This window comes from Oncorhynchus masou, chromosome 9, assembly GCF_036934945.1.
Source record: "Oncorhynchus masou masou isolate Uvic2021 chromosome 9, UVic_Omas_1.1, whole genome shotgun sequence".
Taxonomy (NCBI): Eukaryota; Metazoa; Chordata; class Actinopteri; order Salmoniformes; family Salmonidae; genus Oncorhynchus; species Oncorhynchus masou.
Genome location: NC_088220.1, coordinates 40,646,867 through 40,669,737, shown reverse-complemented (window position 1 = coordinate 40,669,737; position 22,871 = coordinate 40,646,867). Strand labels below are relative to the sequence as shown.

The window sequence follows — 22,871 nt, the reverse complement described above, 5'->3', positions numbered from 1 at the left end:
GGGTGTCTGTCAGCCTAGTAAATGTATTCTAATCCGCAGCTGAGCACAACCCTCTCTCTCGCCCGCCAGCTGCACTCCGAGAAGCACTGTGCAGTGTACACTGATCACAGGAAGTTACAAAGTCACTGCACATCAAGACAGCGAAGACATACTCTCTCTCTCCATCGCTTGATCTCTCTCTCTCTGCCTCTCATTCCATCTTTCTCTCTCTTTCTCTCAATCACTCGCTCTATCACACTTTCTGTCTTCTCTGCATTCCTTCACTCACTCACTCTCTCGCTCCCTTCTTTCTCTTTCTTCCTCCCTGGCTCTCTGTAGTCGACTGTAATTCCCTCGCTCTCATTCTCTCTCTCGCTCTCTTTATCAATCTCTCTCTCCATCTCCCTCTCTCCCACTCTCCCATTTGACGCTCGGCTTCCCTCTCCTCTATCAGAGTTTATGGCGGCAATAAAGTCAGTTTTAACTGTGTTGCCGCTTGATCATGTGCACTGTGCTTTTCACCATAAATCCACATTTCCCCAGTCGTCCTCTGATGAATCTAGCGTATCATTGTCTAACTTTGAGGATATCTTCACACGGTCTGGTTATTATCGGGAGAATCGGGACCTTGAATCACATAGAGGTGAGTGACTACTGTCTCCAGCATTGTTCTGGTGTTGTTTTAGTGATGATGAGAATACATGGTGAGAAAATTAAACATGTTTATTTTCTGACTTATTGGTTTGGCAGCTTGACCAACAAGATCAGACATTATCTTGAAAATCCCCAAGTAGCATCACTGTCAGGGAGGAGCTCAAGGGGGAATAGAGCTTTATGTGCTAACATCCATTTCCCCACGCAAGGTAACACCTCATTCTCGCTAAAACTGTGACAGAATACCTGTAAATTCTAAGAGAAAAAACAACCTAAAGGTAGTCCTAATAATAATTGGACTAATGCTTGGTTATTGTTGGATGTGTGTATGCTAATGAGCATCTCTAGTGCTCCATTATAGAACAACTCCCTAGTAAACAAACTTCTGAAGGACATGTCATCAGGAGCGGTGGCATTTATTTATATTCTCCCCTCACTATCATTAGCTTTAGCGTCATTTCTCATATGTTGTGGGGAAAATAAAGTTATTTATTCATTAGAGAAGATAACAGTGTGACAGGAGAAGAATAACAAGGCCTTCATTCTCTGACGAATTGTCAGGCTTCACTGCGAGAACGGGGTGGCACATTGGTGATTGGTCAAATCACTCTTTGAAATACCATGGTATTATTGATGGGGTACATTGGTAATTGGTCAAATCCCTTTTAAATACCAGCATGTTAATTTCAAATTGGGTTAGTACAAAGGCAGCAAAATGGTTGCTCAATACATTTGACTAGTTGCCTCTCAAGACCCGGCCGTCACACTCATCCTCATCGTGAACATTTGAATTGGAACAGAGAAATCTTTTGCAAGGTGAGAGAGAGGTTTTTCCTTCCCACTCGTAAGAACAGATAAATGATTGCGTTAGTGTGAAAGGCATGCATTTGGCACATTTAATGACACTGGCATACATTTGTCAGAAATAATTGAAGAGAGAACAAAAGAGAAACGAGCGGGGGAAAAAGCACCTTGTGCAAAGTTAATGGCAAAGGACATCCAAACTTGCTGCAAGAGCCATGCTGGATTTCATTGTACAGAGCTCATATTCAAATAAACAGGGTCAATGGCACCAGCCTCCTATGGGCCCTGGTCATAAGAGGTGCACTGCATAGGTATTAGGGTGTCTTTTAGGACACAGACAGTCTGTGTTTTGTGTTGGGGGATAACTTGGAAAAACTCCCACAGATGCATACTGGTAGTAAATGGAAAGAGTTCTCAATCTTGCCCGGTGATAAACTAGAGAGGTGACAAGACATGAAAAATAAAAACTCTCAAGAGGAGCCATGTTTGGAGAGAATACACAAACTAATAATCAGCCCCACGCTCCCATTAGCTAGCTAGTATTCTTTGGCCTAATAGCCTCAGGGAAATATAATACAAGTTAATGGCCTTATTTTTCATAGTGGAATGATAATAACAATATATTGGATGAATAGATTTGCTCAGTTAAATAAAGGTTCAATTAAAAAAGATATAAAAATAAAAAAGATTGGGGGAATAAATAATAATGACATTATCCAGAACAATAAAGGATAATAACTCTAAATCTCTCTCTATATGAACACAAAAAGGCTCTCAAAAAGGGTGCATTTGGTTTGGTAGTTAAATCTAAAATGGTGATCCCCTCCCTATACTGGTGCTCAGGTCTGTTGAGACTGACAGTCAAGCAAAAAGGCCAAGGACGTTGGAGACATGTTTGTCGCTCCACTAATATTTGCACTTTATACCTCCATTCCTAATGTAATAATTCTGTGAATTTGCTTAAGCTACATTTTAGGTAGAGGGAGAGCTGATGGAACTCCCTATTGACTTACAATATAGATAATAAACAGACGGATCTCATTGCTTTGATGATATTCTCTTTTTGCCATTATATTTTAGACATTTCTATGATCTCTGTTAGTTGGTGGCAATGATCTAGTCGAGAACAGAAAGGCACACAGGAAAGAGGTGACTTGGTGTGAGAGTGAGTACACGTTAGTCAATTTTCCTGCAAAAGGAAAATTCCCTTGAAAGCATTCAAGCATACAAAGACCTTAAAACTGTTAGTGGAAGAGAACGCACAAAGATTTAATTAAGGCACATATTAGTTGGAAAAACACCCCACCACAAGATCCCAAAAATGAACCCAAAAACTAAATGCAGATATTGTCAGACCATACCATGGTAATATCCAATCTAGTACCATGTCTAAATTTCCCTCTATCACGTGTCAATTGCCTGTCAATTACGGATTATTAGTAGCGAACAAGTAGTTAAATCAACAAAAAATGTATTACATTTTTTTTGCCTTCGTCCTTCAAGTATGAACAAAAACCATCCTTGAAAAGGCACACAATCACACTGCGCTCACCGAAACATATTCATCCAAAACTCTATTCCCTATATAGTGCACTACTTTTGACCACGGCCCATTGGGCTCTGGTGAAAAGTAGAGCACAAGATAGGGAAAAGGGTGCCATGTGGGACATAGACTAACCCACAGCACTCTCTTCACCTACAGGAGTCTAATTGGCCAGAGTAATGTTATGTCTATCATTATTTACAGAAACCAGTAGGGATGGATTGGGTTTCTAACAGGGGGTGAGGATTTGCTCCGCCATGATGAAGAGAGGCACTTATCACACAGAAACACATCTGTCCCCTGGACGGCTAAGCTCGCCTACCCTGTCATAATGGTGTGTGTGTGTGTGTGTGTGCGCGCAAGTGTCTGTGTCTCTATATTCTATTCTGAAATCCATCCAACGGGCTCCCACCTACAGGGCCTATAGAATGTGAGGGGTAGGGAGGACGCTGAAAGACAGCCGAGCCCTACTCCCTTTCAACCAGACAGAGGGTACTGTTCATTTGAATAATACAGCAGTGCTCACAAAGCATAATGGGCCCAGTGAAGAATTCAATAATCTCTGATCATCATCATTATTAATAATGCCACTTAATTACCATATCAATGAGAGGGGTAATAAATTATCATGTCAAAGGCCGGCGAGTGACTTGATAGAGGAGTCTATGAGTAAATGTGAGCCTACCCTCGGTAGGGGCCTTAAACTTCATAAAGAGAATTCACCTTATACAACCCTGGGATTTACGCTCCTCAAAAGTGCTGGGTTATTGGTTTAGATTGTTGAAAGTGTAAAGCGATGCGTTCCAAATTTGAATGAAAACTTGTTCCTTCCCCAATATTAAGCAACTGAGAGTTACGTTTGCGCTACAACAAAAGCGGTTTGATAAGCACTCGGGGGGGGTGAAAAAATTTAATGGAAGCAGTAATCAGAGATTAGGGGCTCAAGCAAGGATAGAGAGACGGAGTGAGAGTGTGAAAGAGTGGTAGAGAGAGAGGGGCACAGAAAGAAAGTAGATCAGGTTAAGCTCATTATTCTGTAGTGTCTTGGTAGTGTAGAATGTCATATTTTTCAGCCCACTCACTACTACTACACTGGGTGAGAGTAGCTAAGAAAGCCCATTGGTTACAATAAAATGCAGAAAGCCCATTAGTTTCATTACAGATATATAATACAGAAAGACCATTCGTTTACAACAACGACTTACAGATTTGGCGGTGGTGGAGATGTACTGGACAACCATCTCTCGCTTGGTGCTCAGGTCCTTCCCACGCAGGGGGGCTTTACGCTCCTCATTCAGGTTCATGTCCTCCTGAGGAAACAAACAAAGAAAGTGAGGATAAATGACTACTACACATCATGTGGCAATTATGGCCATTTTCAATCCATTAAGACTCTACCAACGGCCCTTAAAGGATGTCAACACTCTTTACTCAAATGGAAACAGTCAATTATTATCCCACTGTTTGCTGCTGCCAAAGATGCAACCATATAACAAGGGTCTCAAGTGTACGTTACACTAGAAAAGGTCACTCTTGGGTCATAGCACTTTATGTCCAGCTTCTGTGTTTTAGTTGAGGGTACACAGTCCCTCTTTCTCTCTATAGGCAATGTGACAGACAGGCACAGCGACAGGGGGTAATGAAGACAATCCCACAGCTAGTGACATTAATAACTACCCCTGGAAACAGAAGTGAGGCCAAAGTATGATACATCACCCTCTGTTATACAGCAGAGTGACTATCATACAACACCGCCTGTAAAGTGGAATGGTAAGGTAGATTACCATTCAACAATATCATTAAGCAGTGCCTGGATAGACAGTAGCTTATGTCTCTTTTGCTATTATCTTCAGCATACATTCTACGTTTTATTCTGCACCGCAAAAAAAAAAGGCTCTTTCTTGTCAAAGAGATGAGGGGATGGTGGGAGGGACAGAAGGAGTGAGGGAGGGATGGAAAGAAGAGCACTAAAAGCAGGGGAATGACATGAGGAGGATAGCAGGAGGACGGGAGGATGTTTATTCGGAGCCCTCTCAGACAAAGGTATGGACTGAATGACACAGAAAAACACATGGCTGAAGTCATGTGGCTGAGTGGAGCTGCTGTGAAACCATGCTGCCATCTAGTGGGAGAAAGTATGGTGCATTTTTCCTTTGTTCGTCGACGTTCTGTACAGTGATTTGGCTGAGCTTCTTTTGCTGTATGGTGAAGGTGTTGAATGTAAAGCCTAGAATGTAAAGTCGAGATAGGCCTCGTCCTAAATGGCAACATATTCCCTACCTATGTAGTGCACTACTTTTTGAGTCCTATGGACCCTTGTCAAAAGTAGTGCACTGTGAAGGAAATAGGGTGCCATTTTTGGACACAACCACAGATAAATTTAACCATATGTTACCTATATGTCCACTGTATGATCTAACATTTGGTGAAAAGATTTACATTCCCGTTCCTTCATTTTCTTTAGTTCAGTTTGTAGACTGGTACAGTATAGTCTGTGGCTGTTGAAAGACACTAGGTACAGCATCATGGATATTACCATTAATGGTATCATGACCCAATGTCCTCCTCCTCCACCTCCACCTCCTCCCTCTATATTTTGTCTCAGTAAATACACCAAGAGTTGGGGCGCACTCGTGGAGGGAAACTTTACCAATTGGCCGTTTTCTAAATACCCGGGACCGGAATAGTTTTTAATTAACCTCTGAACTCTGCTAATTTGGCCGGTTAAATGGCATTCAATAAACGAGGCAAAACGCGGAGCGGAGAATAGAGGGGGGAATGTGGGGGAGAGACAGCAGGGCCTGAGGGGTACTCGTCAGGGTCGACTAGAGAGAGAGAGAGAGAGAGGCCTCTGTTCTGCCACCCAAAAATGATTAATTATACTATTATTAATTATATCCTCGCAGGTGTACATGGAAGAATCCCAACATATCCCTGGCAGCAGACTCAGGTAATTGAAATGTTTACACAGGCACCCTACAAACTGTGTGTGGAGTTATTTGTGTGTGTGTGTGTGTGTGTCTGTGTGTGTGTGTGTCTGTGTGTGTGTGTGTGTGTCTGTCTGTGTGTGTGTGTGTCTGTGTGTGTGTGTGTGTGTCTGTCTGTGTTCTTTCATGTTGCCTGACGGTTCTATCCACCTCTGCTTGGCTGGCCTAACAGTCAAACGGACTGGGTCTTAACTCTGTATCACCTGATTCAGCATTCAGAGCTACTACTGTAGGAAACAACGTGAGACAGACAAAATAACTGCTTTGGATACGTCAGAAATCACAAAGCAATGTGGAGAGATGTGCTGCCTGTGAACACAGCTTGGGGCTTCCAATGGCTTTCATTGCCAGGGATAATGAATGGGGTGCCGCCATATCTGTCTGCTGTTGAAAAGGACATGGACAAGGGAAAAGGTTGAGTACGAGAGAAGTATGTTGAGAAGGAGAGAAAACATTGTTTTAATTTGCTTCGACTGTGACAAATCTGTGACAAAATTATTTTCTCCGGTGCCCCCAAGTTTAATTCATGGAGTTTAGGGGCACATCTTGGCTCTCCTCCTCTGTGGTTTAAGTGGCCGTCTTGTTCAGACAGAGAAAGTGTAACTGCAATGGAGGATCACAGCGGCTGTTATTACGGAGAATGCTGCTCCTGGCAATGAGGCATAGGCACATAAAGGCTCAAACTAGCCTCATCAGCACAGTAATGGTAACTTTCCCTCACTCAGTCTCTCTCTCTCTCGCAGTCTCTCTCTCTCTATCGCTCTCACACATACACCAATTCTATCTCTCTCTCTGAAGTTGTCAGTGACAACTAGGAGGGAGGATGATATTTTGGATGTATTCCCTGCGAAATCTGTAGATATGAATCATAAAGAGCTCATAAAACAAAAAAACTACAACAGCAGGTGAAGGCAAGTTGATGGCAAGAGTTCACAGATTGTAAGTCAATTCCAGGTATTCTCTCTCTAGAATACCTGGAATACGACAGAGTGGCAATATAACAGACAGTCATAGCAATAGGAGGTAATGTCGACAAGCCCACAGGTAGTGACAGTAATAACTACCGCTTGGAAACAGAGTGAGTGAGGATGGAGTATGATGTATCAATTGGCCCTGGTCAAAATTCGTGCACCATATACAATGCCATTTGGGATGCAGAAATGGAAATGATCATCCACAATACAGACAGGTTTGTATGATATGCACTCTGCTCTATAACAGAGCGTGATAGGGTGCCAATTGCGACACATCCCTTGGAACATTCTGTGCCAACATGTAGGAGAGTGGATTGACAAATGTGCATGCATGTGTGATGCTGGGTAGTGATGGGTCAAAAAAAGAAAATAAAGACAATTCCATACAGTTACATATTGCAATATTATTTTGGGATGTTATATCTATCGTTTTTGTTTAAAAAATGTAAAAAATTGCCACTGTAGGTAGCATTAGCTAGAGCTAGTCGGCTGTACCTGAGCCCAAACTATTTTTCATCCTACACCTTGTTCTCCAACTTTAAATAGTGTTTTCAGCACTTATTTCCCTGGCTGATCAAAACGTGTTTTCTCATGCGCTCATGTCTCTCTGCAGCAGACATATAGTAAGCTATTAGTTTGGAACATCAAATCTCAATAAAATTGCAGCATCGAATTGCAATACAAAGATTCATAAGAATTGTGAGAATCGCAATCGTATCGGCACCTAAGTATAGTTATAATATTGTATCATGAGGTCCCTGGCAATTCACAGCCCTAATGCTGCTGCCTATGGCTCATTCCCCTCACTGTTTGTCCGCATCTAACGTGCTTCACAGCGGTCGGCCAGGCGAGAGACAATCGTTCCAATAACAAAGTTCACACACAGAGATACGTGTGGTCTAAAGGGCATGGTCTGGACAAGAGAAGGAGTGACCTGTCCGTCTATCCATTAATCTGTCATGGCACGTCCTCGACGGTCGTTACAACCCCTTCCTTTCCCTCCTAGTCCTACCCTTGTACAGGATAAATGTGTCTGAATATTAATGGTAAATGGGGCGATGGAGATGATGGGGAAGGGTACAGATTCATAAAGAGGGGAGTTTGCCGCTGGCTAAATGAGGATGTAAACGTGTGTGTCACATCGCGGCTTGCTGTTTTCACAGCACCACGTCCCTCATTAAGAATTCTGCCACCGCGCCTCCTCCTCGCCAAAGACTCTCCCTCCAATGGGAGATTTCAGAGGATTTACCACTGTGAATTTATATCAGGGGCTCCAACTCCGGGGTCCAGCTGTGCACATCTAAAGAACCCAAGGACGCCGCACAAGACTACACACACTCTCCTTGTGGCAGAGTGGAAGCCACGGCAGCCGTAATGTGGCTCTCAGGCAGGCAGCAGCTACTGGTTTAACATGACCAATACTGTAACACTAACAATAGCACTAGCACAAACACTACAGTGACACTAACACACACACGACACCATACAGTACACACTACCACTACAAATACTAACACAAACACTACACTCTACAGTACACACTACCACTTCTAATACTAACACAAACACTACACCCCACAGTGCACACTACCACTACTAACACAAACACCCCACAGTACACACTACCACTACTAACAAACACCCCACAGTACACACTACCACTACTAATACTAACACAAACACTACACCCTACAGTACAAACTACCACTACTAACACAACAACCTACATGTACACACTACAAATACACGCCACCGTACACACTGCTACTACTAATACCAGCACAAACACTACACCCTACAGTACACACTACCACTGCTAATACTAACAAACACTACACCCTACAGTACACGCTACCACTGCTAATACTAACACAAACACTACACCCTACAGTAGACCCTACCACTAATAATACTAACAAACACTACACCCTACAGTACACACTACCACTGCTATTACTAACAAACACTACACCCCCTACAGTACACACTACCACTACTAACAAACACTACACCCTACAGTACATACTACCACTACTAACACAAACACTACACCCTACAGTACACACTACCACTACTAACACGAACACAAACACTACACAGTTCACACTACCACTACTAATACCAACACAAACACTACACACTACCACTACTGTTACACTAACACTACACCCCGCAGTACACACTACCACTACTAATACTAACACAAACACTACAGTACACACTACCACTTCTAATACTAACAAACACTACACCCCACAGTACACAATACCACTACTAATACTAACAAACACTACACCCCACAGTACACACTACCACTTCTAATACTAACACTACACCCTACAGTACAAACTACCACTACTAATACTAACACAAACACGACACCCTACAGTACAAACTACCACTTCTAATACTAACACTACACCCTACAGTACAAACTACCACTACTAACACTAACAAACACTACACCCTACAGAACACACTACCACTACTATTACACTAACACTACACCCTACACACTACCACTACTAATACCAACACAAACACTACACTCTACAGTACACACTTCCACTTCTAGCACGAACACAAACCCTACAGTACACACTACCACTACTACTAACACAAACACTACACTCTACAGTACACACTACCACTAACACAAACACTACACGCTACAGTACACACGACCACTACTAACACTAACAAACACTACACCCCACAGTACACACGACCACTACTAACACAAACACAAACACTACACCCCACAGTACACAATACCACTACTAATACTAACACAAACACTAGACCCTACAGTACACACGACCACTACTAACACAAACACAAACACTACACCCTACAGTACACACTACCACAACTAACACTAACACAAACACTACACACTACCACTACTGTTACACTAACAGTCCTCCAATGATTTCTTAACAGATCGGGAGGAGCTCATTTGTCTGTATCTACCAACCCAGTGCTGCTCTTCTTCCCAGAACCTTTTGATAACCTGGTAGCATTATGGGCTTCTCTAGTTTTTGGGGGGAGGGGGGGGGGGGGGCATGCAGACTACATGCTGCCAAGGCTGTCCTGTGAGGATTTGAATGGGTCAGATCAGCTTGGCAATGGATGACAGTAACCAGACCTTCCCTCACCCACAGTGGAGGATGGAACTGGGCCGGTTTGACAGGTCACACATTTTCGTAACTTAAAGGAGCGGAGATCCAGACAATCCTCCTTCTCCAAAATCCACCAAGGAATGTGCTTTGATAGCAGACATTTTCCTGACAAAACTCTAAGGTTTGTTCAAAAAGTGAATACTGGAACAATATTTCTAACATAAGAACGTGGGGAATGGTCAGAGATGATCTATTGAAAACTAATGTCATAATGTTTTTTATTCTGTGATGTCATTAAAAAGTGTTATAAAGGAAATACTGTAACTTGAAAAGTATACACACTCCATGTATGAAGTCTGCATCCTTAACATTCTATATGAAAAATGAAAGTATCTTTGTTAAGATAGGAATGTGATTTTAGGAACCACAGGATAATTTGTCCCCTAAAATCTTTGCATAAAAGAGTGTGCATAAAAGGATTGGTGGAGAAATTAACATTAGACCATAAAAGCGTGGAGTGGTATCTACACGTTTGAAATGGTTGGAACTTTGAAGCTCAACATGAGGTGAAGAAAATAAACTCACCTCCCAGACCAGAGAGGTGTGTAGAGTTGCAGCTCATGTCCAGAGTAGTTTGAACCTTGAATATCAACACGAGGAAGAGGTGAGAAGCTCACCTTCCAGACAATCACTGGTACGGCTGATTAGCTGTCCTAAGTCAAATATCTAGAAAAGCGAATTTAAGTGGGACCATCCTACTACTCTTTTCAAATCACTGTATCCTACTACTCTCACACCAATGGGAACCATCGACACGACTGTCTAGCCTATCTTCCAATGAGCATCTTCCAGAGTGAACAACAGTAGAAGACTGTTGGACAATCAGAGCCTTACAAGCGTGCCGCTGAAAGGCCAACCCATCACCCTTCCTAAGGAGGGCTAGTTCCAACAGAGACAGATGCACACGTAAATACATTCATGATTTCTTACTCCAAATGGGCGGTGGTTCGTGTGTAAAGTATATGATTACTGTGAGAATAGTTTCTAAAATGTATCGACAAGAAGTGTCTATTTTTCTTTTTCACTCTCTCTCCATGTCGATTTGTAAAAGCCAACATATTGTGTCAGTCCGCTAATGACCTTTTTCTCATGTATTAAGTTGGTATGTTTATTCTGTGTTATTATTTAGTTCGCTTGTAAATAAATAAATAAAAACACATTTATATAGTACTGATTCATAAGTAAGGCAGCTTCAAAAGCACGTAAAGGTAATACAAACCCCTTTACTTCATTGTAATTAAGCTTTCAGTGAAGGTTCTCAGCGCAACACATTTTCAGCCGCTGAGAAACATGCCTTTCCTGTCATCGAAGCCTGAGTTTAATGTCACAGCGTGGTGAGCACAAACACAGAAATTGAGAGGTGAGCTGGATGAGACGAGGTGAGGCAAAAAAAAGAGACTGATCGTGATAAAAAACAGGAGAGAATCTGCATCACTTTGGCTCCCGCAACAATAACCATTATATGAAAAACGGTATACAGAGTGACACACACACACACACACCTATGTAATGAAGCCAGGGTATCGGCTGAAAGCTTCTTGTTAAATGTTCAATCCGGCGGCATACACACAGAGCCAACCAGAGCCCATTTCTGTGGAATTAAAAAGCAGGGGTTGCAAAAGACGTTTGACCTTGGAGATGAGGACGAGTTGATCTTAAAATTCAACAAAGTCCGTCATCAACAAGGGGAAATGTTTTCACCTGTAAATTCATTCATTTGTACATAACCTATGGGTTGTTATTAAAGGTCCAAGGTAGCCATTACTTATGAGTCTGGCAAGCAAGACGAGTCAGACTAACTAGTACTTGGGGCTCGCCTTGAGTCTAAAAACAAGGCGAACAAAGCGTAAAGATGGGGGGGTTAGGTCATGCATTATTTTTCCCTCTCCTTTCATCAAGTCAAGCAAAACCCCACAAGGGGGCAATATTGAGCTTTGAACAGAGAGTTCCACAGGAATGCTCATTGACCAACCCATCATCTCCTACTAAAATCATGTCACATGTGTCTGTGGGACCACAACTACCCTTGCCTCACAACTAACAAGGACAGGACACCATGTGCGTTGCCTGCCATGTATAATTACATGTAACTGCAAAGTGATGAGAAGCTGATGGGGCACTCTGTGGCTCTCTGATGGAGCACTCTGTGGCTCTCTGATGGAGCACTCTGTGGCTCTCTGATGGAGCACTCTGTGGCTCTCTGATGGAGCACTCTGTGGCTCTCTGATGGAGCACTCTGTGGCTCTCTGATGGAGCACTCTGTGGCTCTCTGATGGAGCACTCTGTGGCTCTCTGATGGAGCACTCTGTGGCTCTCTGATGGAGCACTCTGTGGCTCTCTGATGGAGCACTCTGTGGCTCTCTGATGGAGCACTCTGTGGCTCTCTGAAGCTCTCTGATGGAGCTCTCCGTAGCTCTCAGATAGAGCTCTCCGTAGCTCTCTGATAGAGCTCTCTGTTGGAGCTCTGTAGCTCTCTGATGGATCACTCTGGAGCTCCCTGTTTGAACGAGGGCTGAGTCAAGTGAACTTGAGTTACCGAGTTAAGTGAGAAGTCACGACAGGGTTACGCTGATACACTCACTCCTGTCTCTCTCTTTGATCTATGTGCTCTCTATGCTGAGCGTCAGCGTGATTTTAGAGCTGTGACATGGCTCTGCGCAGCGAACCAGGTAAGTACTGTTCAGCAGAGGCTTAGCCTGAGCAGAGCTCCCTGCCTGCAGATTACGAAGAAGAGAAAAGTGGCGCATAGTATGAGACACAAAAGCACCCACATTAACATGATGTAAATATAGAGGGCAATAGAAAAGAAAACCACTACATTTCTTTGCCAAAAGATGTTTGAATGTGCCACTGGCAAGCTGTCAACACATCACATCTACTGATATCATTATTATGACAACCAGCGGAGACAGAGATCCACATAAAGATCAGACTCTCTGGTTAACAATAAAATAACAATGTGATTGGTAGCTTGTACTAAAAAGGACCCACGGTGAGTTTCAGACATAGAAGCAGTAACCATGTCCATTCTACCCATTACAAGGGCCAGCGTCCCTGTGGAACGCTCTCGACACCTTGTCGAGTCCATGTTCTGATGTGCAACTCGATATTAGGAAGGTGTTCTTAATGTTTTGTAAACTCAGTGTACACTGCCAGGGACCTCACAATACCAATACGGATTGTAATATGGATTTTAATTCTCACTATTCTGTAGGTATTGCGATTAGATACCGCAATTTTATTGCAATTTGAAGTTCCAAACACATTGCTCACTATATGTCTGCTGCAGAAAGAAAAGAGAGAGCCATGAGAAAACTAGTTTTGATCAGTCAGGGAAATACTGTACTGAAAACAGGGACTCTACATTCATTCTTAGAGGGGAGCACTGTGGATAATGGTGGCTATATACACTTGGTTCAAAAGGAGAGTTACAGTATCGGACTTACCATCATCTTCTCAAAGAGGGCGTTGATCTCCTTCTCGGAGAGGTTCATGGAGCGGTCGTCGAAGAGAGGCTGGGGCATGGGCATCTCTACCTGAATGGACATGGGGTCTGTGGAGTGCTGGATCAGGGGCTTGTCCTTCTTATTCCCAGTCTTCCGGAAACTGGTGATCCGGTCACGCTGAAGGGGAAAGAGAGGGTGGCATTACCAAAGAGTGTATGGTAAGTGTTACAACATATAGTATTTAACTAGGAATATTTAGCTAGGCTTCAGGCTTTCTGAATGCTTACATACTGTAGAGTTGAGTGATACTGTCATATGCCTGCCATGTCTTTCAAGCTCCTTCCCAACCTTTAAACAGGCATCAGCTGGTTGGGATGGTACCACAGGCCAGCTAAAGTAAAGCGTTTTGCCTGTGACAAGGGGCGGACTGATAATGTGTGCTCATCTTCTGTTGTGTCGTAAAAAAAAATGTTAAAGCACATTGTCATTTAATCTAACAAGGGGTGTAACATTGCTTGCTCTATTTCAAACTTTGATGTACGGTATTAATCTGTACAGTTCATGTGTATCTGAATGAAAACATGGCACATAATAAAAGGGTACACTGTTAAATACAGTGACGTCATCGATTTTACTTACCTTCACACTTACCATTAACCCTGTAGATTAGGATTGTTCAAAATCACAGACTGGTATGGGAGTCTGTATAACTTAAGTACATATGCCTCAGAAAGATACTCTCCTCACAGACAGTACTCAGCTATTCTAGCTACACCGATGAATTAAGAACAAATGTCAATCGCATAAGTAGAGATACATTCACCTGAGCTGTGCTTGATTTAGTTTGCAGGGGGCAATGGGACAAATGGAATCGTCCCAAAAGTGCAAACTGCAAGCGTTAAATCAAGCGTACCTCATATGTATTCAGGGCCGACGACAGAAGACAGACCAAGATCAAACGATATGCCGCCAGCAGCACACACCTTTGTTACACAGTCAGAAGAGGGTAAGTCCATGCACCAGTCGCTGTTAGTTAGTTGTCAGTGGTATTAGCTATATGGGTTTAGGGGTCATGCTTGTGTGAAATGAATGAATGAACATACATATGAAAAAGAGTAAGACAAATCAATTAATACGACATTTTATTAATGATAGCACACCTGAATCTACACTGAAATCATTGTGGACGGACCAGTGAAAGACAAACCAATGATGTTCAACATGATTATAGAATCTACATGTAATACACTCCATTGAAACAGCACCAGTGTTTGACCCAAATAGAGTGCACTTGTTCTTTGATAATGAATTATTAAGAGGAATTATAACAAATACAATATATAAGCCTGTTGGTTACTGTTGGGCTGATATTTGACTGATTCGGCTAGGCATTCATAAAAATAAATCATATTAAATTAGGTGATCATTTGGCCACATTAAATAACCATAAAATCCTGTAATGACAGTAATACAGGAACCCTACTTGGTTAACAGAGGGCACCGTGTCACTCTTGTTTCATTGATCCATCCACAGATTTCAGTTCAACATCCTGTGCAGCCATGACACAAAGAGAAGATGATGACGCGAAACAAAATACACAAAGAAATGAAAACAGGACGCCTTACCATGTCGTCAGCCAATGTTTTTATGTGTATGTTCTGTTGAAGGGAAGGCACATTGTGAAAAATAAGATCCAACTGAAAATGACAGCCCCATGGTGTGCATGTGAAGGAGAACATCCAAAATGTCACAATACACAATAACAGATGGACACGCATGCAAACGTGGCAGAAATGTCATAAAGCCTCAGACGAACCCATATGAATGAACCCATGAATAACCACACCTATGAATAACACCAATGCCAAATGTATGCAAAGCTGCCATCAAGGCAAAGGGTGGCTACTTTGAAGAATCTCAAATATGAAATAGATTTTGATTTGTTGAACACTTTTTTGGTTACTACATGATTCCATATGTTATTTCATAGTTTTGATGTCTTTACTTCATTTTTTATATAGTAAAAATAAAGAAAAACCCTTGAATGAGTAGGTTTGTCGAAACGTTTGACTGGTACTGTATGTTTCACAAATTTGGACAGTACAGTACAGTAAAGAAAAGTAGAGTGCAGTACAGTACACTAGAGTAGAGTACAATATAATGTACTGTATTGTACATATTTACTTTACTGTATACTGATCTGCTCTGCTGTACGCTACTCTACTGTGCTCTATTATGCTGTCATGTCCAAATTTGGGAAACATAAACATTGGTTCAGCCTGGTCTGGTCCAACCAAATGTGGCCTTGTTTAGGGAAGGAGCTCATTAGTATAATAGCTCTTGTGTAGAATTAACTAAATATGCAAAATAAGGTTATTGCATGTTTTAACCTTTGTGTACCTATTCGGGATACAAACACCATAAAGAGAATGATATGAATATTCATAATTAAGCATAGTACAGATCAGGGATCCATGATGTAATTCTGTTACCGTAATTCCATTACCGGTTATAAATCCACTTCACCTACTGTAGTTCAATAACTAAAAATGTTTTTCTCAAACTCAAGAGCTGTGCTCGAATACTCATACTAACTGCACTAACCGTACTACTTGTGATGTAAATTGAGTATGTAGTATGCCTATTGGACATGTATGGATATAGTTAGTATGCCAAAAGTTCCCGGATGTCGTACTACATTCGCCAAAATACGAAGTATACAAGGAGTGGACACTATTTGCGTGCTTTAGGGCCCATAATGAAATTTGTGTCCTAACCGATGTCCTCACCGACTTGCCAAAACTATACAATTGTTGAAAAAATGACTTGTGTCATGCACAAAGTAGATGTCCTAACTGACTTGCCAAAACTATAGTTTGTTAACAAGACATTTGTGGATTGGTTGAAAAACAAGTTTTAATGACTCCAACCTAAGTGTATGTAAACTTCCGACTTCAACTGTAGGCCCCCGAAAAAAACTCCCAAAACAGATGTTTGTTTCCTTTCCAGACACAAGGCATACATTGCCAATGGCCTGTGGCTCTGCTGCGGACGGCCGTTTGTAAAGACGCCTCAGTCACACACTGACACAGGAAGCAGGAAACAACACAACACCATATGCTGTGGCGCTATGCTGTGGGGGCTGTGAAGCGCTAACGATCGGGGAACGTGGGGTGTTGTGGCCATAAAGCGGACCTCCTGCCGAGGGGGTTCTCTCCTCGGTTAATCTCAGGCTATCGCTCTCAACGGCTTTACACTGCAACCCCTCGAGCCGTTAGCCCCATAGCTCCCTGAGGCTAAAGACTGCAGCTAGCAGATGCTCAAACTGCCATATCTATTACTTCTACGAATCAACAGTTGGTAGGTGTTTTGTCAGGGATAGAGCCTCTATCTATGAATTTCCACATCTAGTTCTAGTCCCTATGGACTATGTGAAAGTGTTATTTAATTACTCATTCGAGGCAGCCTTGTCAAGATGATACCTGCATACTATCACTGCTCCAAAAGGTTACGTGACAGAGAGCAATGTCTTGACTATTGCTCAGGTGATGCCAACAGTGTCATGCCAGCAAAAACGCTGACATAACACATCCAAGTATATCTGACCAAATTATAAAAGACAAGCATTGTCATTTAGAATTCCAAAAAGTGAGTGTGGAAGATGTGAAAAGAATACTGTTGTCTATCAACAATGACAGGCCACCGGGGTCTGACAACTTGGGATGGAAAATTACTGAAGATAATAGCGGACGATATTGACACTCCAATTTGCCATATCTTCAATTGAAGCCTACTAGAAAGTGTGAGCGCTCAGGCCTGGAGGGAAGCAAAAGTAACTCCGCTACCTATGAATAGTAAAGCCGGCCTCCCGAGTGGTGCAGCGCTGTAAGTTTGATCCCAGGCTGTGTCACAACCGGCCGTGACTGGGAGTCCCATAGGGCAGCACACAATTGGCCCAGCATCACCCGGGTTAGGGGGAGGGTATGTCTGGGGAGGATTTACTTGGCTCATCGTGCACTAGCGACTCCTTGTGGCCTGCTGGGCGTTTGCAGGCTGACGTTGGTCGTCAATTGAATGGTATTTCCTCTGACGCATTGGTGCAGCTGGCTTCCAGGTTAAGCGGACGGGTGTTAAGGAGCGCAGTTTGGTGGGTCATGTTTCGGAGGACGCATGACTTGACCTTCCCTATATGCTATTTTACGGTAAACAAATAGACAACCGACTTTCAGCATGCTTATAGGGAAGGACATTCAACAAGCACAGCACTTACACAAATGACTGATGACAGGTTGAGAGAAATTGATAATAAAACGATTGTGGGGCTATTTTGTTAGACTTCAGTGCGGCTTTTGACATTATCAATCATAGTCTGCTGCTGGAAAAACTTGTGTTTTGGCTTTACACCCCCTGCTAAATGGTGGATAAAGAGTTACCTGTCTAACAGAACATGGAGGGTGTTAATTAATGGAACCCTCTCCAACATAATCCGGATAGAATCAGGAATTTCTCAGGGTAGCTGTCTAGGACCCTTCATTTTTCAATCTTTACCAACAACATGCTACTGGCTTTGAGTAAAGCCAGTGTATCTATGTATGCGGATGACTAAACACTATAAACGTCGGGTATACAGCTACGGAAATGACTGCAACACTTAACAAAGTGCTACAGTTCGTTTCATAATGGGTGGCGAGAAATAAGTTCGTCCTAAATATTTCCAAAACTAAAAGCATTGTATTTGGGACAAATCATTCACTAAACCCTAAACCTTAACTAAATATTGTAATGAATAGTGTGGAAATTGAGCAAGTTCTGGTGACTAAACTGCTTGGAGTAACCCTGGATAATAAACTGGTCAAAACATATTGATACAACAGTAGCTAAAATGAGGAGAAATCTGTCCTTAAAAAGGTGCTACTCTCCTTAACAGCACTATCAACAAGGCCGGTCATACAGGCCCTGGTCTTGTCGCACCTGGACTACTGTTTCAGTCGTATAGTCAGGTGTCACAAAGAAGGACTTAGGAAAATTGCAATTGGCTCAGAACAGGGCAGCACGGCTGGCTCTTGGATGTACACAGAGAGCTAACATTAATAATATGCATGTCAGTCTCTCCTGGATCAAAGTGGAGAAGAGATTGACTTCATCACTACTTGTATTTGTGAGAGGAATTGACATGTTGAATGCACCGAGCTGTCTGTTTGAACTGGCACACAGCTAGGAAACCCATGTATACCCAACAAGACATGCCACCAGAGGTTTCTTCACAGTCCCCAAGTCCAGAGCATGGGAGGAGCACAGTACTACATAGTGCTATAACAACATGAAACTCTATTCCATATCAAGTAAATCATGCAAGCAGTAAAATTGTATGTAAAAAAATACACCTTATGGAACAGTGGGGACTGTGAAGCAACACAAACATAGGCACAGACATATGGATACACACACGATAACATATGCAGTATACACACACGTACACAAGGATTTTGTGTTGTAGATATGTGGTAGTAGAGTAGAGGCATGAGGACACAAACATAACATGTGGGGAAATCGGTTTTGAATGTATTGTAATATTTTAAAAAATATATATAAAAAAATGCATAACGGCATTAATTTTGCTGGACCCCAGGAAGAGTAGCTGCAGCCTTGAGCGAAGCTAATGGTTTTCAATATAATAAAACGGGGCCAAAGCATTGTCAGAAGAACTGTGGTTAACTACAATGGTTAGCTTTACTGACAGATAAACATGAACATGTGACTGTGGATAATCACAAAGATACGTTGATTAGGCTAAACATTATCTCTCAACTTAAGAAGCAATAGCTAATAAGGTTGTAGTCTCAATCTTAACGCTAACCTAACTCCTAGTTTATGGCTCACTAAATAGACAAGGATTTGATATTATCCCGATACTTTGGTGCCGATACGAGATACAGTTGAAGTCGGAAGTTTATATACACTTAGGTTGGAGTCATTAAAACTCGTTTTTCAACCACTCCACACATTTCTTGTTAACAAACTATAGTTTTGGCAGTCAGTTAGGACATCTACTTTGTGCATGACACAAGTCATTTTTTCAACAATTATTTACAAACAGATGATTTCACTGTATCACAATTCCAGTGGGTCAGAAGTTTATATTAACTAAGTTGACTGTGCCGTTAACCATCTTGGAAAATTCCATAAAATGATGTCATGGCTTTATAAGCTTCTGATAGGCTAATTGACATCATTTGAGTCAATTGGAGGTGTACGTGTGGATATATTTCAAGGCCTACCTTCAAACTCAGTGCCTCTTTGCTTGACATCATGGGAAAATCTAAGGAAAACAGCCAAGACCTCAGAAAAAAATTGTAGACCTCCACAAGTCTGGTTCATCCTTGGGAGCAATTTCCAAATGCCTGAAAGTACCACGTTCATCTGTACAGACAATAGTACGCAAGTATAAACACCATGGGACCAGCAGCTGTCATACCGCTCAGGAAGGAGACGTGTTGTATCTCATAGAGATGAACGTACTTCAGTGCGAAAAGTGCAAATCAATCCCTGAACAACAGCAAATGACCTTGTGAAGATGCTGGAGGAAACAGGTACAAAAGTATCTATATTCACAGTACAACAAGTGCTATAACAACATAACCTGAAAGGCCGCTCAGCAAGGAAGAAACCACTGCTCCAAAACCTCCATAATAAAGCCAGACTACGGTTTGCAACTGTACATGTGGACAAATATCATACTTTTTTGAGAAATATCCTCTAGTGTGATGAAACAAAAATAGAACTGTTTAGCCATAATGTCCATCATTATGTTTGGAGGGAAAAGGGGGAGGCCTGCAAGTCAAAGAACACCTTCCCAACTGTGAAGCACGGGAGTGGCAGCATCATGTTGTGGGGGTGCTTTGCTGCAGGAGGGACTGGTGCACTTCACAAAATAGATGGCATCATGAGGCATGGAAAATTATGTGGATGTATTGAAGCACCATCTCAAGACATCTCAAGACATAAAGCTTGGTTGCAAATGGGTCTTCCAAATGGACAATGACCCCAAGAAAAATTCCAAAGTTGTGGCAAAATGGCTTAAGGACAACAAAGTCAAGGTATTGGAGTGGCCATTACAAAGCCCTAACCTCAATCATATAGGAAATATGTGGGCAGAACTGAAAAAATGTGTGCGAGCAAGGAGGCCTACAAACCTGACTCAGTTACACCAGCTCTGTCAGGAGGAATGGGACAAAAGTCACCCAACTTATTGTGGGAAGCTTATGGAAGGCTACCCAAAATGTTTGACACAAGTTAAACAATTTAAAGGCAATGCTACCAAATACTAATCGAGTGTATGTAAACTTCTGACCCACTGGGAATGTGATGAAAGAAATAAAAGCTTAAATAAATCACTCTCCTATTATTCTGACATTTCACATTCTTAAAATGTATGTAAAACTTCTGACCCACTGGGAATGTGATGACATTTTTTTAAACTGAAATAAATTGTTCTCTCTACTATTATTCTGAAATTTCACAATCTTAAAATAAAGTGGTGATCCTAACTGACCTAAGACCGGGATTTCTTACTCGGATTAAATGTCAGGAATTGTGGAAAAACTGAGTTTAAATGTGCTTGGCTAAGGTGTCCATAAACTTCCGACTTCAACTGTGTATTGCGATTCTCACTATTTATTAAGTTACTGTGATTTTACTGCAATTCGATGTTCCAAACATATTGCTCACCACAGTGTATTCGGAAAATATTCAGACCCCTTTTTTCATATTTTGTTACGTCACAGCCTTATTCTACAATCGATTAAATAAAACATTCTCATCAATCTACACACAATACCCAATAATGACAAAGTTAAATTCTTGGAAAGGTCCCGGCATACACCTATATATAGAGGCTTTTATAAATATAAAAGGTCCCACAGTTGACAGTGCATGTCAGAGCAAAAACTAAGCAATGAGGTTAAAGGAATTTTCCATAGAGCTCCGAGACAGGATTCTGGCGAGGGACAGGTCTGAGGAAGGGGTACCAAAAAATTTCTGCAGCATTGAAGGTCCAAAAAACACATTGGCCTTCATTATTCTTAGATGGAAGATGACCGAGGGAAAGATGAACAGAGCAAAGTTCAGAGATCCTTGATGAAAACTTGCTCCAGAGCACTCAGGACCTCAGACTGTGGTGAAGGTTCACCTTCCAACAGGAAGGCCCTATCCACAAAGGCAAGACAATGCAGGAGTAACTTCAGGACAAGTCTCTGAATGTCCTTGACTGGCCCAGCCAGAACCCGGACTTGAACCCAATCGAACATCTCTGGAGAGACTTGAAAATAGCTGTGAAACAACGCACCCCAACCAAATTGACAGAGCTTGAGATGATCTGCAGAGAAGAATGGGAGAAACTCCCCAAATACAGTTGTACCAAGCTTGTAGTGTCATACCCAAGAGGACTCAAGGCTGTATTCGCAGCCAAAGGTGCTTTAACAAAGTACTGAGTAAAGGGTCTGAACACTTACGTAAATGTTATATTTCAATTTTAAATTAATTACATTTATGCTTTGTCATTATGGGGTATTGTGTGCAGATTGGTGAGGAAAAGCAACAATTGAATCCATTTTAGAATAAGGCTATAACGTAACAAAATGTGGAAAAAGTCAAGGGGTCTGAATACTTTCTATGTGCACTGTATGTTTGCTGCAGAGGGACAAGAGAGAGCCATGAGAAAGCAAGTTTTGATCAGTCAAACAAATTGGAGTTTGGTGCAGCTACAACCAACTATTGCAAAAATAATATTGCGATATTGTCAAAACGATATATGGTCAGAAATAATATCCAGAAAATAGGTAACTGTATCTATATTTCCCCCCATCATTACTTTCAAACATTGTCTCTACAAGTGTGTAAAACATTGCACATTTTTCAAATGGGTTAATTTAACATATTTTAATCAGTTTAACAACAAGGGAACCTCTGTTGAGCTAATCGTCTTTACTTTAGGGGAAACCATCAGTTTACTTCTGCACAGTCATTATCGCACGGCAACACTACAACAATGCAATTTACCACATAACAATTAACCATGTACGTCCTCTGGGCTTCTCTGGCTTATTAAAACCTCAACTCTTTCATTGTAATAAATGTTTATTGCCCAACATTAATTCCTCAAAATAACCCAAATCGAATTAGCCCTCAGCTCCTTCATTATCGAAATAGGATTTTGTTTAGATAAAGGTTAATAAAATTGAAAAGCCCACTGCAATTTTGCTGGATTCATGGGTCCATATGAGTATGGAGAATATCACGAGTA

General features: G+C 41.8%; 1 protein-coding gene across 8 annotated transcripts in view; it reads right to left on the bottom strand.

Annotated features, from left to right (window-relative positions):
* Positions 1-22,871, bottom strand: part of LOC135545985 (protein diaphanous homolog 2-like) — a 626,286-nt gene that overhangs the window by 586,512 nt on the left and 16,903 nt on the right. For 6 of the 8 annotated variants that reach the window (XM_064974017.1, XM_064974023.1, XM_064974020.1 and 3 more), the window contains 3 exons: positions 15,196-15,228; positions 13,570-13,746; positions 4,186-4,290 (listed from right to left, as the gene is read on the bottom strand). In XM_064974017.1, the coding sequence (XP_064830089.1) occupies positions 4,186-4,290; positions 13,570-13,746; positions 15,196-15,228 (315 nt within the window). The other 2 variants (XM_064974025.1, XM_064974021.1) reach the window with 2 other exon arrangements.